This window comes from Salmo trutta, chromosome 14 (genome assembly GCF_901001165.1).
Source record: "Salmo trutta chromosome 14, fSalTru1.1, whole genome shotgun sequence".
NCBI classification, from domain to species: Eukaryota; Metazoa; Chordata; class Actinopteri; order Salmoniformes; family Salmonidae; genus Salmo; species Salmo trutta.
In genome coordinates, this window is record NC_042970.1 from 69,708,313 (window position 1) to 69,728,936 (window position 20,624).

Here is a 20,624-nt window from a genome sequence, read left to right on the forward strand (position 1 = left end):
TAGCCACTTAGACGACGCTCATTGTTGATGTTTGAGTGGTAGCGGGTGTCACATGGCGCAGACGTCAAATTAAAGACTATTTACCTGTCAGTGTCAAAAGAATGGCGGTAGAACAGATCAGAAGGGGAAGTGGCATCCCATAATACCGAGAAGTCATCCTGACGCCGTGGTGATAATTAAACCAGTGCCTCTTAAGAATACCTCTCACCTGTTTGGGTTCAGGAAGGAGACACTCAGTGACCTCGCTACCATAGAAGAAATTGGGAAAATATTCCAAAGAAATATATGTTTTCTAAAATAACAAGATACCGTATAGTATCTACAATAACAACATACAGTGTAGTATCGACAATAACAGGATACAGTGAAGTATCTACAACAACAAAATACGGTACAGTATCTACAGTAATAAGACACAGTATACTATCTACAATAGCAAGATACAGTATACTGTCTACAGTAATAAGATACAGTATAGTATCTACAACAACAAGATACAGTATAGTATCTACAATAATGAGATACAGTATAGTATCTACAGTAACAAGATACAGTAGCTTTAACAGGGACTTACTGTATAACATGACTGCAGTATCGTAAGAATAACTTATAACACACAAAACTGCTTTTATAATTTCTGAACAAGTGCCGGTGACAGCAATTCACAAACTATCACATGAGTCATATTAACAATATTCATGCTCGACCTTTGTCTTGCAGCCTTTGCCTTTACCATAAGTATTTTACGTCCACTGTTGTAGATGCTATTTGCTAATGACATGCCCGTCACTAGAGACACACACATACATACCCCCCTAATAGCTGTAGATCATGTTTTCTCCACACAGTAACATCGTGACAGACAGGAATACTGCAGTATATTGTCTAAATGCCTGCAGCAGTGAAAGTAAGTGATGGCTGATTCTGATCTGCAGTGCTGGTGCTAGGGAGAGCATTGTGTACACTTTAGCTCCTGTCTGTAGCTTCTATAGCTGGCTGAAGCAGGTGTAATGTATCAAGGTTTGTCAGACAGTGTACAGTGATGCGGTTTGCTGGCTCCTTAACGACTTCAGTGCTGATGAACTAGGCGAAACTGGAGTTGTTAGACTTTGAGTAAAGGTATCTGCTGAAGTTTGGCTTTTTGAACACTTTCAACACTGGTTTTCCCAAAACTGTATTTCTCTCTAAACTGTTTTAGCACTGTGACACTTGGACAACTGTAATGAAGAAAGGATGACCTGCCTAATGTCATTTTAACACGCATCAATCAATCACATTTATTTTATAAAGCCCTTTTTACATCAGCAGTTGTCACTATGTGCTTATAGAGATAGCACGCCTTAAACCCCCAACGAGCAAAAAAATGCAGATGTGGAAGCATAGTGGCTATGAAAAACTCCCTAGAAAGGAAGGAACCTAGAGAGGAACTAGGCTCTGAGCGGTGGCTCCTCCTCTGGCTGTGCCGGTTGGAGATTATAAGAGTACATGGCCATAAAGGCTAGATCATTCCTCAAGCTGTTCAAATGGTCATAGATGACCAGCAGGGTCTAATAATATAAACAGTGGTTATAGAGGGTGCAACCGCTCAGCACCTTAGAAGTCAATGTCAGTTGGCTTTTCATAGCCGAGCGTTCAGAGGTCGAGACAGCAAGTGCGTGAAAGAGAGAGAGAGAGAGAGAGAGAGAGAGAGAGAGAGAGAGAGAGAGAGACAGAGAGAGAGACAGAGAGAGACAGAGAGAGACAGAGAGAGACAGAGAGAGACAGAGAGAGAGGATCGAAACACACAAGCAGACACACACACAGTAACGTGTGGGATATAGCAATAAGAAAGTCAGTTTATTATGCAGTGCAGATCACCTCCTATTACCCTTCTCAGAGTTTTAAGAATTCCATTACACAGAGAGAAATGCCTTGATGTAGAAAAATACATTTATTTGAAACAATTTCAAAATGACAGTTTCTTAACAGTAGAAATATTGAAATAAAGATGAAACAGAACAGTACTGATGATGCATGCATTTGTGCAATGAGGAGTATTACAATGGTCTGCCCTTAGAATCATAATACATGCGGTAAAGAGGTCAATGGAACACAGACCGTGGGGATTAGCGCACATTCAACAACTCTGATCTAACAAAGTAGAGAGTTGTCAAATCCATCATGATTGATATACTGTAACAGGCCCACTAAGTGGTTACTAAAGTGTGATTTGCGTATGTTTTGCTGTTTTGGCTGCATAACATTTAGAACTTTTCCCTTTTCAGGTTTGAAGAAGTGACTGCTAAATGCTAACGTTCGTTCGTATAGACTGGTAGGATAGCTATTATACAGAAATTGGTGGTGGTAGTCAAAGTCGTTTTTAACTGTTATGCAGTTGATTGGTCACGATGACATCCATACAAGCATTATACTCCGATTTCTACCTCAACAAAGTATGAAATACACATATAAACAATAGCCTAAATGTAGACAAATTCCACTGACCTCATTAATGCATCTATGTACACTAACATTTCTTAATTTCCCTTTCCCACATTCTTGTTTCCATTTCAGATTTCATAGATAATCTTATTCAACATTTGCACCAAAAAATAATCAAACCAGCTTAATAGAATCTGATGTAAAGCAATGAACACAAGAGAAAACTATTAAAACGTACATTGCAGAATAAAATATCTAAACCAATAAATAAGCACACAAACTGTAACAAATGTAACAAAACCCAACTACTTTCCCTACAAACCTGCAGCAGTACAGACAAATATATTTCAAAACAGGTTTTGCCTCTGAAGGATGTCTGAAGAACAGCACTGTTGAATGATCGACAACCAAGGCAAAAATGCCAACGCATGTTTCCCGCTCATAGGGTTAAAGGAGCTTCGAGGCTCATGGGATGAATGGTTGTAATCCACCACTATAATTGCCTTACATGTCAAAGGAAAGTCTTTCCGAAAAAATTCAGGAGAAATAAAAGGAATTATATATGTGGATGACCTCTGAGTGACCTTTTAGCCCAGCCAGTTCAGCTTTGTCTGCCAGTGGAGGCAGAGGAGGAGTCACCTTAGGAACTGGTGGTGGCAGAGGTGACACAAAGAAAAACCCTTTAATGTTCCCGTTATCTGTCACTACGTTAATCTTTCTTTTTAATAAGTATTTGAACAAACCCGGGGTGACATTGAGAACATTAAAAGGAGTTGTCAACAACAAACAAAATAGGGACAGTCAGATGTGTGAGGATGATGCAATTATCGTACGTACAACAAAACAATGTGTTGCTTTGTTATGTCCTGTCAGGAAGAATGCCTCTGTAGAGGGAGTTTGATAAATCATAAATTAGAATGTAACACCACTCTAGTTACAATGTAACAAGGGACTACAGATACAGAAGCTCCACCTCTTTCCTTTACTACCGAACACACGTATATACACGATCATGGGAATCACTTTCCTTTTGCAACAAACAATCTCTAAACATTCCCGCCCTTCTCTCCTCTCACTCTCCTGTGTGTCATCACGTGCTGACTCCAGGCACGGCATTGTGGGATAGCTCACTCGGCATGGTGAATTCGGTGCTTAATCATCCACCCATCTCCGCTTACTGCCAGACTGGCTACACCTGCTGCCAGGGACCTGTGCGTGACTGGATCTCCTGCTACTCCTGCTAGTGACAGCTTTCAGAGGACTGCATTGCACAGCAGTGGAGTGGAGGAAACTAGGTACTAGATAGCATGTACACTATTGTGTGTTGGTTTCTAACTTCTAAATGAAGCTGATGAAATGTGTTGATAGTGGAATAATTTGATAAGACTCATATGGATGGGATGGTGGTTTAAAATCATTGTCTTGTGTAGTTTTTACTCGAGACACCTCATCAGATGAGTGGAAAGTCAACACAAAGTTGTTTTGTTCCCTTCTTGTATGGAAATAATGTTTGAGAGATAATGTTTGAGAAGATTACCTTGAAACTCTATGAGAGTTGATATGCTTTACAGAGATAGAACACTCTATGAATAGATGCCAGCAAAAGACTTGATAAACTATAGAACTGCAAAATACCCCGAAGCTACTTGTCCTTGTCACGCTGATGGGCCTTATACAATATACTCATCAGTAATAACAACTGACATGTACAACAATGTGGGATCATCTTGATGAGTCAGACACAAATGATATCCATGAATCATAAATGGTTGATTCCACTTTTCTCGTTACATTCAAAGGGCAAACAATAGAAATAATCCCATGATGTTTATGGCAAGTGTCGTCTGTTACAAAGAGTTTAACTGTTGAGATGCAGGTAAAAATTACCACCAATTCTGTGTTTTATTTCATTTCAAGCAGGGGTGGCGGTTTGATATTTAGAAAATGATGCCCATCTTAACAGTTAAACACTTTGTACAAGACAGATACATTGTATAGCCATAAATAAACTAAATGAATAATATGCAAGTCTTTATATATACTGTATTTAAAAATTAATTAATAGAAAATAACTATTTACAACACTTGCTTATCTACAACACATACATTTCGTCCTTAATAATAACATGCACAAGTCAAGGACCTCATTAAAAACAAAGTTGGACTCTTTCTATAAGTAACATCTTGCTTTTTAACACACTTTTAAGAACTGATAACAGGCCATGACTAGATCTCCTGTGTTCGGCATTGTACTTTACTACAAGCGTGTGAAAAGTAAATATACATATATTATATACAGAGCGATAACAGATATCTAAAGATAATATGGTACAATTTCAATAATATTCCCTGTTAGATCGGAGACCTAGACATAATGGCCCATACAGACAAAAACTCCTAGGCCTCATGAAAACTAAAACGTTAAGAAATGTACATAACTCTCTTCATAGGTTTTGATAAAGGCTTTGAGAAATGTCCATGAAATAAGACAATTACGGACTGAAAATTAAACCTTTCTTTATAATCCAAATTGTGTTACAGTAGGCCTATGTAGCTTATACTTTTATTAAAACGTGTCTTATTTAGTGGATTGATTTCAAATTTGCCGCATAGATGCTATCAAACAAGACACCCATGCACTTCGGTATAAATGAGGTCCTTAGAAAACTATTAACATTGGGGTTGTGTTTGAGAAATTACAAAACAAACCAGAAAAGAGCGAACCCTCAAAATGGCAATACTTTAAGTCTGTACACATTTGTTGCATTACTTCCCTGGCTTTACACGCTAGTACAGTTAGGAATCTCCCTTGTGCTCTCGCAGGCATTTCCAATTCGACCTGGGGTAAAGAGAAAAAAACACAACATAGGTTAGTCCACTGGTAGTAGAGGCTTTGATGTCTGTGAAACAAGTACCTACCTTGACATTGATACTGCCTGTTAATTACTGGGGTTTCATTACGATGTCTTATCAAAAGCTCTTAAGCTCTTGTTTCTTAAGTGGGACATTAGTGGCTGACCCATTGGTTCGTTTGTTTCCTTGTTTTCTTCTGAAGATACAGTACTCCTCCTTTTCCCCACCAGTTAATGCCATGTAAAGAAACAATGTAGACTTTATACACTGCAGGTCAAAAGTCAACATTGTTATACATGGAGATATGACCCATATGTGTTTTAGTCCAATAAAATTAATTTGGACAAAGTATGTGTAATATTGTTGGAAGTTCATAGTCACCAAATTAGCAATGTGCTATTCAAAAACGATTTATCAGTCTATGTATGTATCTTACGTTTAACTCTGGCGTCCATCTCCTTCTCCTTGACTTCTTTGGGCGTAGAGAACTCACTGAAGGTGGTCTTAGGTGTGCTGTCACTCTGGCTAACCGAACCGATCATCTCCTGCTCTTTCTCCTGGTTCACCTCCGCGTATATGTTCATCCAGGGGATTTTTCTGCAGATTGGTAAATGTAGACAGACAACAGCCATGTTAAAAAAGGGAATCACTATTCAATGATGGTCCGTCCCATTGGCAGCATTTCTCAAAGATGTATATTACACTTTTTGTTCAGAGTTGGTATGTTGACAAAGCTATATTAATCCCCCTATTATCATGAAGCCACTAGATATCTAACTAAGAAAATCTTAATCTATAAATCGTTAAATCCCCATATGACATCAATGTAGTGATATAAGACTGTAATCCTGATGCATATACATTTTGTATAATCTCAGAAAAACATTTCCCCATTTATATTTATGACTAGAAATTTGTTTCATCCACTCGTACTTCAATTTCTTTCAAATTACAAGTCATTTTGTTACTTAATTGTTTTGCTTTGTCGTGTGTGACATTTCAATAAATCTGTTTCTTCTTTAGATTAATGTGGGAATTTCCATATGCATAATTGATGCGTTTTCAGCAGACTTTTAGAGAAAAATCATTTTAATAATTCAGCTACTAACAGCCAAAGTATGGCAACAGCATATTAAGCAATTTAATGATAATTTTCTTAACATAACATCACTGATTCACACACGTGCCTCATGCATCCAAATCACTCTAAATCTGTTTACTACATCTACAGTATAAAGGAAATTTGAAAAGTTACTTCAAAGGAACGTCATTAGTTCATTGTTGATTGATGCAGGCCCTACCAATCTATGCATTATTAATGATGATAGCAGGTTATTCGAGCAGTGCTGCCATATAGTGTTCAAAGATATAATCATAAAGTACTGTACATACCTCTTGAATTTGTAGATGAGAAACACTGCTAAACCCAGGAATACTACTGATAGGAGCATCAGCATGGCTGAACTGCTGTGTCTCGGGATGGAATCCACCAAGGGTGCTGTAACAGAGGGTAGAGAAAGATGAACGTTAAACATAACAAGAACAGACCAACACAATAAAGGCTAATCTGGGAATGCCTTGGAGATTTACTTGCCTCATTGCCAATATTGATCCTATACTGTATAATATTGTATCACTAATAACAACCATGGAGTACAGTTGAGATATATATTTTGCATCAAAATAGTCTGCTACAGTAGGGCTACATACAGTCAATGAATATGCTTTACTTGAATCAATTTGTTGATTAAAGTAAATAAATCCTTTTTTTTATTATGGGTCGATCCAAGGCAATGATAGTGCATTTTTAATATCCCAAATTTAAAAGGCTGTGATTGCGTGTAATTACTATTTCTCAATGTTTGCCTTTTCTCCAACTAAAAGACATTGGCTTTAAACAAGCATAGCAGCATTTATATTCAGAGGTGAATGCTAAATTATGGTTAAAGCAAGCCTTTTACAACGTCAACTGTCACAAATAAAGTGCAACACAGCAACACTTACTGTGGAATAAACTGGAAGTATGTGGTGCTGATTAAACTATTTAACACCTCTCTCTGTGGTATTACACATCCTTGACACACACACACACACACACACACACACACACACACACACACATTTTACGGTCCAGCACCCGCAGACCTGCTTGTGTATACCTAGTCCTTTAAGCCACAAACTGCCAGCTCAAGGCTACGTGTTCTCACTGGGATTATGTGGCTAATAGAACCTTCAAAATATGTACTATTAGACCTGTCAAACCTGGCAATCCTATCTCCAACCCCCACCTTCACCCTTACAGAAAAAAAACGTGAAGAGTTCCAAAAAGTTACAGTTTATGTGATTTTCCACATGTGAAATCATGTGGTTTTTCCTTAAGGGCACTTCCAACTTTATTCCTCAACTCTTCCATGTGGACCCAGCTGCTGTAGTAAGTGTGGTGTAGTATGAGTATATACTGTAGTAGAAGGCTGGACTACTGCTCTGTATTCATTCAATACTCTCATCTGAGAATCTTTTCCATTGTGAAAGAGGATTTGTGTTGGTTTTGGGTGGAAGCTGGCAAAGCATTTTAATTGCAGCCAAGAGTAGTTATTTGTTTGTCTCATTTTGAGCCAATACTCAAACTGGTGTAATGTTGTTGGTTATTTTTAGGAGATTCCGATTGTTGCATGCATTGTGAACCAAACATGTCTTTTTATGTCCTTTTCTCAAGGACTAAACAATCAACATAATTATACTCAGTGCAACACTCATTTTGTGGTTGGATGGCTGTAAAAGACAGTGAACAGATGTTGGGCGTCTTGATGGCAGATATAAAATATCAATTGTCTCAAGGGGTTCCACTTAAAATAAAATCCATTCTCCCTTTCCTCCCCTCCAATCTTCATACACCCAAGGTGGTGACAAACATATAACACATGTTAAATACAGAACAAAAAATGTGTTTGGTTTATGCTATACAAATATGAAGACGTTAGCTCCAGTAAATGACATTGCATTTATGACATCACAAAAAGAAACAAACACAGCTGAAAAACAGGAGAATATGTAGAGAAAATAAGGATTTCTCATGCAAGTACATAGAGTTAATATATGTAATTATCTTGATACTAACTTCTTTCCTTACCCAAAGTTAGCTGTGTGATGTAAACAATTACTCTTGCTCCTGGCTTTAGCTCAAACTCCACCAGATTCTGGTTCAGAGCGCTGGCAAGTATCTCAGAGATCTGTTGGAGGAGATGAAAGAAGCATAATTTAGTCAAACAATTCTCACACTTTTCAGCTCTTTCAATTCACACACAATGCATAATTAAATAATATTTGCTGTTTCGTCATGACACCCACCACATTGGTTCAGTTGTATCAATTGTCGGACTAAGCATATAAAATTAATGTCTGCATGTGTGTGTCATTTCAGCCATGACAATGCATTTATCCTATTGTGTGAATTGGCGTGAAGGATTGGAAACAATTTGTCATACATGCCATGACAGAATTACAATGACACTCAAAATGTCATTGTCCAATCTAACTATCCCATACCTGCTCTAGCTCCTCCTCGCTCTTTTTCCTGCCCTCTGATTGGTTCTTGTGTGGTAACAGGAAGAGCTCAGCGGCCGTTGGCACACCTGGAAACACTGCAACCAATAGCTGATCCTCTTGAAAGTCTGACACCTGTTGACAATGGACAATACTGTTACAATAAGTTCATACTTGTATGGCATTCATTGTCTACAGTCAAATACACTGCCCTTACATTATATACATATTTAACAAGTTTGAAATCAAAGGAGAGGGAGGTGACAATGAAAAAGATTTGGGCTTGACCAAGATGTGTTAATAACCAATACAACCTCCATGTAAACAACACTACAATATGTCACCAAACCAATAGATGACAAGTCAGCATAAATACTACTTTCTTTTTCTGTTACACTTTATTTGACACCTCGCATCATAACACGTTATGACGCGGTTTTAACCATATGTCATAACAGTTGACATAACCTGTCATAACATTGTCATAGCACTGTTATGACACATATATTTAGACGTGTTGTGACATACAGTGCTAGTCAAAAGTTTGGACACACCTACTCATTCAAGGGTTTTTCATTGTAGAACAATAGTGAATACATCAAAACTATGAAATAACACATATGGAATCATGTAGTAACCAAAAACGTGTTAAACAAACCAAAATATATTTTAGATTTTAGATTCTTCAAAGTAGCCACCCTTTGCATTGATGACAGCTTTGCACACTGTTGGCATTCTCTCAACCAGCGTCATGAGGTAGTCACATGGAATGCATTTCAATTAACAGGTGTGCCTTGTTAAAAGTTAATTTGTGGAATTTCTTTCCTTCCCAATGCGTTCGAGCCAATCCGTTGTGTTGTGCCAAGGGAGGGGAGGTGTACAGAAAATAGCCCTGTCATCAAGGCAAAGGGTGGCAACTTTGAAAAATCTCAAATCTCAAATATATTTTGATTTGTTTAACACTTTTTTGGTTACAACATGATTACATATGTGCTATTTCATAGTTTTGATGTCTTCACTCTTATTCTACATTGTAGAAAATAGTAAAAATAAAGAAAAACTGTGTCCAAATTTTTGACTGGTATTGTATATTACAATATTTTATGACATCTACCACACAAGGCAGACCAATTCATTCTACTTGTAAATAGTATGTTATATAACTTTTCTTAAATTGTCCATTTTATTACCATTGTAATTGTGCACACATTGAATTCAAATATGTGCCTAGCCCAATGCTTTGTCACTGATGACTGGGATAAATACAGGAGAAGGAGAAAACACCCTCTTTGGAACTTATGACTGGCGGTTATGTATGTAATAGGCCTATCTGGCTTATATTATTACCCTTACAACAACAAAAATGTTCCAGATTTTGGAATCAAAGTTTGTTTGTTCACAACATTATATACATGTATATGTAGCGCTACCACTAGGGTGGAGACATTCAAACTGTTAACTGCAGTGCGAGCCTCATACATTGGAGGAAAAGAAGCAGGAAGGGAAGCCCAGTGGAAAAATGGAGAAAGGAAAAAGGAAGTTTCTTGGCAGGGAAAAAATAAATGTACAATTTAGAGTTAAATCCTTTGATGTTGTTGTTGTAATGAATTCTTTACGATCATGTATTTTTTTCCCTCATATTTTGAATACCTTATGGAAAATACACATTACACATCTTGTGTTACTCTACTTGGACTAAGAAAATCCACTTTATGTGTCACGGGCGGATAGAACAGTTTTAAGGGTGAGTCAAGCGCAGGAGACAGGTCCGTTGGAACAAACTTGATTTAATACATCCAAGGGCAAAATCCATATACGGCTGGGAGCACAACAGTCAAAAAGACTAAAAGAAGCTCCGCTCAAAAAGGCAGACGGGGCGCAGCCCGGCAACCCTAATGCCTATACAATAAGTCGTAAACCAAACATTATAACACCACACGTAACAAAGAACAATCCCGCACGAATCCTAACTAAACACAGACAGACTAAATACCCCCCCACTAATGACAAACACGAAACAGGTGCAATCAAAAAACAGACATAACTAACAGACACTGAAACACAGATCAGTGGCAGCTAGTAGGCCGGCGACGACGACCGCCGAGCACCGCCCGACCGAGGAGAGGCGCCACCTTCTGTGGACGTTGTGACATTATGACACTGTCGAGAAGCATTATGACCATCCTTTGTCACTTTACTTGGACTAAGAAAATGCACTTTATGACACTCAAGAAGCATTATGACCATCATAATCATATAAGCCAGATAGGCCTATCACGTACATGCCCTTATGTCAGTCATCAGTCAAAAAGAGGGTGTCTTGGCCTACTTCTGAAATCTGCTCCTGCATTCATCCCAGTCAAGAGCAACAGTGCATTGGGTAGGTACATGTCTGACATCAATGTGTGGGCAATTTAATTTGGTCAATTTTAGAAAATGTAATATAACATAAACATATTGTTTACAAGTAGGCTACGGGGTAATGGAATGATTTGCTTTGTGTGGTAGGTTTTGTGGGTTTTGACACTCTTATGTAGATGTCATAACCAGCCTTAAAATAATGCAAAGTTGTTTTAGCTTTTATGACAAACTATGACAAGACTATGACTGTGACATAACATGATATGATCCTAGGTGTCAAATAAAGTGTTGAACTTTTTTCAATCTAAACTCAACCTCCATGTTTTTGCAAAAGTGTATTTCTTTCTTGATGGGAAGAGTATGTCTTGCAAAACAACTGTTTTTCCATGACTTCCACATAGCTACTACTAAATGTTTTTCTTTATAATGTCCTTTATCCAATTTAGATTACCAGCGAGGCACAGGGTTCCAACCAGCAAATCAGTGTCCATTTAAAAAGCCACTAATGTTTTTATGGGTTCTCTATTTGGCTACTGGCGGACAATGGAGTGGTGTAGTCGACGAGTCACATACACTTGAAGAACATCAATTATCAAGCCTTAAAATCACTATTTGAGTAGAAAAGTAGTGGACAAATATAGAGCAAAGGAATGACTTGCAATGAGGGAAAAGAGGTAAGGAATGGGAGAGGGAATGGGAGATGGAAGGGGATAGGATGCACCTGTAAAAATCAATACACTCAGCCCATATTTGTTCTTTTTGCGATCACTCATTACTCTAAAAAGCCTTCTGGCTCTGTGTGCTTGGGTAGTGCTGGCATTTTGTGCCCCCAAAACTCATTGGCAGGAGTGAAAAATCTGATCTGGGTTTCGGGAGGAGAGTAGGTGAGTCAGAATGAGTGAGATGAGTGAGTGTTTTGGAGGGAACTTTGTCCATGCCCAAATTTGGCTGAAAAACCACCTTTTCAAGTCTGTATCTTGTCGCTTTAATATTTTAACAGCAAACACTTTGGAGCGGCTTCCTCACAATCTTACTGTATGCAAAGCTAAATAAATAAGATGAGACAGTGGTTGATTACTAATTACTATTGTAAACACACCAAGACGTGGATTCTGTTTTTCATTCGTCATGAACTTGACAATACTGGGTTATTCTATTTTCATAACTCCTTCCATAGTGCATTATTTTCAACAATGCTGTTATAAATATGTTATGATGATTCACCTATATCTATGATTTTATTCTGTAAAGGCAAGTATACACAGTCGTTACCCACGGGGGGGGGGGATAAGAAAGGGATGCCCAGAAGAAGTGCTCTCTCATAGGGAAAAAAAGAGGACATGTTAAACTCTTTCACCACACTGATAGGTGCATTAACAGCTGGTGGTGAAACCAGGGGGGGCTTCTGCGAAACATACAAAATGATATGAATTTGCCGACAGTCACTGTCTGGAACCTGAGCGTGAGCCTTCAGCATCTTCCATGTTCCGCAGGGGGAGGAAAGAAGAAAAAGCGGAGATGGAATGATTTTGGAAAATAACTAAAATAGCTACTATTACTGAACTCCCCATTCAAAAATCTATTAGGCATTGGGTTGGAATCAGCCGAGGAGCAACAGTGCAGCCCTGCCTGACTTTCCCTATTGTCAACCATAGAGCTGTACTGTAGTACGGCAACACTGCAGTTTAATGGACCCTGACCTTAATTGCAATTTTGCTGAACCTTCTCCTTTTCCTCGTCTTGGCTTTATTGTGTGGATTTGTTTACCTTGACACAACAGAATATGTTTCATTTTGAAGGTGAACTGAATGTGAACCGCAGAAAATTTTAAAATAAATGAAGGTAAAAATTCTAATAACACTTTGTATGACGATTGTTGCACAATATCTAGGCTATGAACCCTATAGCCACTCTAGCAGTACATGGATGAATAGGCCTTAAAGGTTGTATAACAAAACCTTCTGTATGAAAAGTGGTGCTGTAAAACTCTATTGAGGCTAACAATTAATAGCCCAAGGTAGATATATAACTTTAACTGAGTGTGTCCCTCTGTTTAACACAATTCAATTGGCTGATGCTATACTATACTGCAATGAACATAGTATGTGGCTCCCAGAATGCCAGGTGATAAGGTGCACTTTATCCCTCACAAAGCCTCACCCTGTCCTCCATCACAGTAGCTCCCTCCACTGGCTCTCAGACTAGCTCGCCTGAGGCACCTCTCATGTCAAATCAACTGTGGAATAGGTGAAAACACAGGTTTCACACTAAAGGCCTAAACCAACACACAAAGTGGAAGAATAACTCACTTAAATATGACATATCAGTGCTAGCCCTCCTCCACAGATACTAAGCACATCCAATGTCACGGTAATGCCTAGATCTCCTTCATTCCAGGCTAATTCCTAAAGAACGCATTTCATTGCTTCAACTTCTGTTCGTGCTTATCAAGCTGCCTCGAGGGGAGAAGAAGAAGCCGAGCCTCTCGCACCTGTGTGATAACGAATCATAGGACAGCCCGAGGGTGAATGCCAAAGTGTCTCAGAGGATAGGAAGAGACAAGAGAGAGGGAGAAAAGAGAGATGGAATGAATTCACACTTACTTGGAGCAGAGCCTTCTTAATGACTCTCCCCACATCCTGTCTCCACTCGGGGACATCAGGGTTGTACTCGTCCAGATTAGGGGAGAAAGATAAAAGCAGAGATTTGAAGAACTCTGTCAGAAAGAGAGAGAGAGACCCAGGGGAGAAACAGAAACATACTGATAATTCAGCCCCTGATCTAGGTGCATTATTCTCAAGGTATCCCCCTCATTCCCCACTGTCCTTAGTTCTGGCTGTGTCCCTCTAACTGTCTTCTGACGGGTGGGAAATCTGACAGAGATGTTGGTGTGTGGCCGTACAGTATGCATGTGCTCATGGTTTGACAAGTGGAGTTGATTGCTTGCACAAGTGATTTCTTAGATAATTGGGGAAATGTCCCCTTTCGCATATCCTGACATATTCAAATGTAAAGTACCCTCAAACGTTGCATACCAAGTGAGATGCCTGCTAGATGTGCTAATTAGCATTACATCAAGCAGAATAATTTGATTAGAGAGAGAGAGAGAGAGAGCGAGAGAGAGAGAGAGAGAGAGAACTGATCTTTACCTTGAACTGCTATCGTCTTGGTGTCTTGCAGTATGGCGTTGGCTGAAGACACTTGGACTGTAACAGTGTTCATTCCCTCGCTGGTGAAGGTGTACGAGATGCTCCCATCTAAGCTGATCACCGGCTGGAGGAAGAAGGAACATGGACAAAATGGATGATCACACTTTGATCAGGTCATAATCACTTTACCTAAAACCCCAGAACATGAAACAAACCCATTTCAGATGATAACAACTTCTCCTTCAACTTCTCACTAAGAGTAGTCATAACTTCTGACTTGGGTAGTGAGAGTTGTCCAAATTCTGACTTGAGTAAAACCCGAACAAACATCTTCCCCATAAGACCTAGAACCAATGCAGCTAAGGTCATAACTCATGACAAACTAATAAGATGTCTGAACAAAATACAAAATCAGAGACTGCTCTGCCTCTATTGTAGTCATCTTCAATAATAGGAGGTCAATGAAAAGGTCAATGTATGTAATACCATAGACATCATGTATACCCCATATATACATCAGTGAAGGCTACTGAAGGGAGGACAGCTCATAGTAATGGCTGAAGTGGAATGGAACTGGAATGGAAACCATGTCTTTGATGTGTTCGATGCTGTTCCACTGATTCCGTACCAGCCATTACAATAAGCCTGTCCTCCGATTTAGTTACAGTGACTCCAGCCACCACTGCAGTACATGTACTGTACACTATATGACATTATAAGGTAAGACCCCTTTTGAATAGTGTCAGTTTACCTCTACTAATGTTGTACAGCTGGTAACCCACATATACTGAATACTATACACAACACTGGAGTCCCACAGGGCTCATGTCATAGGCTCGCTTCTCTGTACACCAAGTGTTTTAAGTCTAGTTTACCTCAGTGCTGTTCCCCAGCCACCAGAAGTAGTTGAGGGTCCTGGAGTGGATGGGCCACACCACTGCTGTTAGGTTTACTTCTTTGTTCTTGATAGCCACAAATGGAGCCAGCAACTGGACATGTTCCACAGGACCTGATACAAACACAGAGGATGATTCATATTCAGTATTGGATAATACAGAGTCAGTATTGGATAATACAGACTCAGCAGTGGATGATTCAGACTCAGTATTTTATGATTCAGACTCAGTATTCGATGATTCAGACTCAGTATTCGATGATTCAGACTCAGTATTCGATGATTCAGACTCCATATATAATTGTAATTACATGGACATTGCTTGAGACTGCCTACTTCACAATATGAAAATCACTCGCACAGCAAAATATTGTTTTTAGATTATTTTTTGTTTAAAAATGAAAAGCACTGGCACATCCGAAGATTACTTTTACAGTTGCGTGGGAAAAAATAAATAGCAACCGTCTTAAATGAAGAATTAGAGAAAAGAAGATCTCCCACACTGCGCTTGCCAGTATCACTTATCATTATCACTGGTGTAGTGTGTGGGATCTTCTTTTCAATAAGAATACTTTAGCTGAAAAGGGAAGGTGAATGAAATCTTCCTCAACAAATGTTATGACTGTCATAATGTTTTATGGTTTTGTTGGAATTTAGTTGAAGAACAAGATTTATTCTCGACTTAAAACACGTTGGTGTTATCATGTTTTTGACGTGATACCTTGTGAGTAATACTGTGGTCTGCCATGCTGAGACCGTAATGGGAGCTGACGTGGGTGTACGTGGCATTATCGTGATCTAAGTGGTGAAGGTTCCTGTAGGAGAGAGATATAACAAGGTATTTTAACAGTAAAACTCCGGCTGACAGTGGTGTGACTCTGCATTCTGGCGTGTACGTCTCCACCTAGGCTTCTGTTAACTCTTATCCTCTTTAACTACATCGGGGTAGGGGGCAGTATTTTCACGTCCGGATGAAAAGCGTGCCCAGTGTAAACTGCCTGCTACTCAGGCCCAAAAGCTAGAATATGCATATAATTAGTAGATTTGGATAGAAAACACTCTGACGTTTCTAAAAGTGTTTGAATGATGTCTGTGAGTATAACAGAACTCATATAGCAGGCAAAAAACTGAGAACAAATCCAACCTGGAAGTGTGGAAATCTGAGGTTTGTAGTTTTTCAAGTGATTGCCTATAAAATATACAGTGTCTATGGGGTCATATTGCACTTCCTAAGGCTTCCACTAGATGTCAACAGTTTTTAGAACATTGTTTCAGGCTTCCACTGTGAATGGGGAGCGAATAAGAGCTGTTTCAGTCAGGTGTCTGGTAGTCGGCCATTATTTTAGTTATGCCCGCGGCCATGAGCACAAGCTCAGTTCTCTTTCCTTTATGAAGACAAAGGAATTGTCCGGTTGGAATATTTTTGAGGATTTATGATAAAAACATCCTAAAGATTGATTCTACACATCGTTTGACATGTTTCTACAAACTGTAATAGAATTCTTTTGACTTTCCGTCTGGACTTTAGTGCACGCGCCTTCTGCATTTGGAATAGTGAACCTAACGTGCGAACAAAATGGAGGTATTTGGACATAAAGATTAACTTTATCGAACAAAACAAACATTTATTGTGGAACTGGGAATCCTGGGAGTGCATTCCGATGAAGATCATCAAAGGTAAGTGAATACTTATAATGCTATTTCTGACTTTTGTTGACTCCACAACATGGTGGGTATCTGTATGGCTTGTTTTGGTGTCTGAGCACTGTACTCAGATTATTGCAAAGTGTGCTTTCACCGTAAAGCTTTTTTGAAATCTGACTCAGCGGTTGCATTAAGGAGAAGTGTATCTTTAATTCTATGCATAACAGTTGTATATTTTATCAACGTTTATGATGAGTATTTCTGTAAATTGATGTGCTCATTCACCGAATGTTTTCTGAACATTACACGCCAATGTAAAATGGGGTTTTTGGATATAAATATGAACTTTATCGAGCAAAACATACATGTATTGTGTAACATGAAGTCCTATGAGTGCCATCTGATGAAGATCATCAAAGGTTAGTGATTAATTTTAGCTGTATTTCTGGTTTTTGTGACGCCTCTCCTTGCTTGGAAAATGGCTGTGTGGTTTTTCTTGTCTAGGTGCTGTCCTAACATAATCTAATGCTATGCTTTCGCCATAAAGCCTTTTTGAAATTGGACACTGTGGTTGCATTAACGAGAAGTTTATCTTTAAAATGGTGTATAATACTTGTATGTGTGAGAAATTTGAATTATGAGATTTTTGTTGTTTTGAATTTGGCGCTCTGCTATTTCACTGGCTGTTGGCGAGTGGGACGCTACCGTCCCACATACCCCAGAGAGGTTTTAACTGAGACTAATCTTTATCCTAGCTTTCAAACGCATGCAGTGTATTCATGTATGTGTGTGTGTTAGTGTCTATGCATGTTTGTGTGTGTTTGTATGTGTGTGATCTGTGTGACAGAGATAATGTGTGCGTATCTGTGTGTCTCCCCCTTTTATGTTTGTGTCTATGCGGATGTGCATGTGTGTGTGTGTTGTGTGTGTGATGTGAGTCATTTGGTCAGGCTCCCTACACTGTGTCTGGTGTTAAAAATATTCCAATTTGAAATATGTGGTGGCATCGTGATTGGCACATTGCTAAAAGCATCATCTGCACTCTCTCTCCCCTGTAAATTCCCTCAAAATGTGCCAAACAGCCTCCCGAGTGGCGCAGCGGTCTAAGGCACTGCATTGCAGTGCTTGATGCGTCACTATCCCAGGCTTTATCACAGCCGGCCGGGTCTGGGAGACCCATGAGGTGCCGCACAATTGGCACAGTGTTGTTCGGGTTAGGGGAATGTTTGGCCGACCGTGATATCCTTGTCCCGTTGCGCTCAAGCGACTCCTTGTGGTGGACCGGGCACCTGCAATCTGACTGCAATCGCCAGGTGGACTTTGTTTCCTCCGACACATTGGTGCGGTTAGCTTCCGGGTTAAGTGAACAGTGTGTCAAGAAGCAGTGCGGCTTGGCAGGGTCATATTTCGAAGAACGCATGGCTCACCACCTTCACCTCTCCCGAGTCCGAACGGAAGTTGCAGCGATGAGATAAGACTGTAACTACCAATTGGACATCACGAAATTAGGGAGAAAAAAGGGTAAAAGAAAAAAAATTAAGTATAATAATTTGTACCAAACCATGGAGAAAAAAACACCAGCAGAATCAATGACATCAATAATATCAAAGTACACTGATTGAAGGTGTCGTGGCGACCAGAGATAACATTTAAATGGCACCTTCACTAATTGACGAAAGCCTCTGTTTTCAAGTCAAGAGACAAGGGGGCAATTCAAACACTGCACCTCAAAGAGCTGGATAATTCTTGAAGCGTTTTAGACATAAGCATGTTATATTTGTCACTATTATTTACTTGACATTTGGCTGGCTTGTTCATTACAAGATGAAAAGAGAGAGAGCATCAATGTGCTGTTCTATGTGCAGAGCATTCTGGTACTTTGCCTTTAACTGGCTCCATTGTACACTGCTGTATATTTAGTAAGGTGGCTATTTACAGAGAAATATGAGGCAGAGGTATTCAATTATGATCATTGAGAACCACAACACTGTTGTTTTCCATTCTTTCCCTCCAATCAGGGACAGATTCAGACCTGGGTCACCAGGTGAGCGGCCACTCTGGCCAATCAATGGCCGACGTCACAGTAACTGACCAATTATCTGCCAGGTACAGTACAAACTAAAAGCAGAAGTACTTACTTCCTAGATGGCGGGAATTGAATAGTCCTGACAAAATAGATGAATGTATAGAGGTGACGTACACGTAACATGGAGGTACAACGTGGTAGTATCAAATCCCAGGGTGTTTTCCGCCAAGGCCGAGACACGGAATATCCCAGCCGTCTTGTAAACATGTCTGATACCCTCTTCGATCCAGCTCAGGTTGGAGTAGGAGACTGCCGTGCCATCTCCGAAATCCAGTTGGATGTTGGTTCTCAATGAGTCACCCTTGAAAACAAGTAAAGTCTCAAGTAAGGACTACAGATGAAGAAAGAAAGACAGAAAAGACAGAAATAAAGACAAAAAAAAAAAATTAAGATGAAGTTCATCATTATAAAAAAAGATATATAACAATTCCATTGTATTTGAGAGCCCAGCTAGATGCTTGTACTTTTGTTTATTCTAGACTTAAATACATATCATTGTTTTGTGGCGGCAGGTAGCCTAGTGGTTAGTGTTGGGCCAAAAGGTTGCTGGATCGAATCCCGAGCTGACAAAGTTAAAATGTGTCATTCTGCCCCTGAACAAGGCAGTTAAACCACTGTTCCCTGGTAGGCCATCATTGTAAATAAGAATTTGTTCTTAACTGACTTGCCTAGTTAAATAAAGGGAGAAAAAATGGGGTTCAATACAATGCCTCAAACCCACAGTACCATTCAGTAATCAGCAGTAAGCATGCATGGGCACAGGCAGGGCATCATTGTCTGTTTCTGTCAGAAGTCCAACAGATGGTGTCGTGAAACCTCTACATCAGTGTGCATCCTGAGTCTGACATGAGTCCCTGTGGTGAGTGTGTGTGTGTGTGTGTGTGATGGAGAGAGAGAACCACAGGGTGGTTGAAGCAGTGTAGTAATCAAGAGACAGTAGGGTGGCAGGTACACTAGTCAACAGACTGCTGGGCTACATTCGCAGTCAGCACTAGCCCAACATTGGGGTTGCTTCATATTCTGCCCCACCGTGAGAGCAGTGTGTTTGCCTGTTACCGCTAATGAGGTGTGTGTGTGTGTCTCTCTCTCTCTCTCCTTATTCACTGTCTGTTTTGCTTCTTTTCAAGCACAGCAGAGTAGGAAAGCACGGAAAGGCTTCTGGGGGTATATTTCACGTCATTGTACACTGAAAATGATAAACTATGGATAAGCCAAATAAAGAAAGGCAGAATAGAATGGAAGAAAAGGGATAACAGTGGCAGCTATTGTGTGGAACTGTAGTGGCGTCAATGTCATTCAGGCTTTTGTTGGTGACCTCTGTTCACATTCTCTGGGCACTTCTAGTTCTCTATCGAGATGTCCTGGGATCGCTAGCTAATCTGCATGAGACTGATGCTGGACTACTGGCTAAATGTCAAGCTTTGTCTCCATGGCTCCACGTCTGACTCAGAGGGCCACCAAATCCAAAATGCATAATAGGGTAAGCGTCATGGTCTTGACAGCAGTGCTCGTTGACAATAAGGGGTTGTGATAGTTCAGATCCAGACACAGTAGGACTGTGTAAAGGACTCTTGTTCAGGTGAATGTCAACACACAAAGGATGGTATAAACGGTGTGTTGTCAGTGCTGTCATGCTGATGGTGTGTCATCCCTGGGTTCAAATAGTTTTTGC

At 39.7% G+C, this 20,624-nt stretch overlaps 1 protein-coding gene across 2 annotated transcripts in view; it reads right to left on the reverse strand.

The window, feature by feature from the left end:
* Positions 1-1,907: 1,907 nt before the first annotated feature.
* The window catches only part of LOC115147221 (VPS10 domain-containing receptor SorCS3), a 235,891-nt gene continuing 217,174 nt past the window's right edge, over positions 1,908-20,624 (reverse strand). Inside the window, exons 19-27 of one of the 2 annotated variants that reach the window (XM_029689328.1) lie at positions 19,067-19,253; positions 15,203-15,336; positions 14,328-14,451; positions 13,782-13,894; positions 8,821-8,952; positions 8,405-8,504; positions 6,667-6,772; positions 5,711-5,871; positions 1,908-5,260 (exon numbers count right to left, since the gene is read on the reverse strand). In XM_029689328.1, the coding sequence (XP_029545188.1) occupies positions 5,202-5,260; positions 5,711-5,871; positions 6,667-6,772; positions 8,405-8,504; positions 8,821-8,952; positions 13,782-13,894; positions 14,328-14,451; positions 15,203-15,336; positions 19,067-19,253 (1,116 nt within the window). In that variant the 3' untranslated portion in view covers positions 1,908-5,201. Of the gene's footprint in view, positions 5,261-5,710; positions 5,872-6,666; positions 6,773-8,392; positions 8,505-8,820; positions 8,953-13,781; positions 13,895-14,327; positions 14,452-15,202; positions 15,337-19,066; positions 19,254-20,624 lie in introns of both variants that reach the window. The other variant, XM_029689327.1, reaches the window with a different exon arrangement.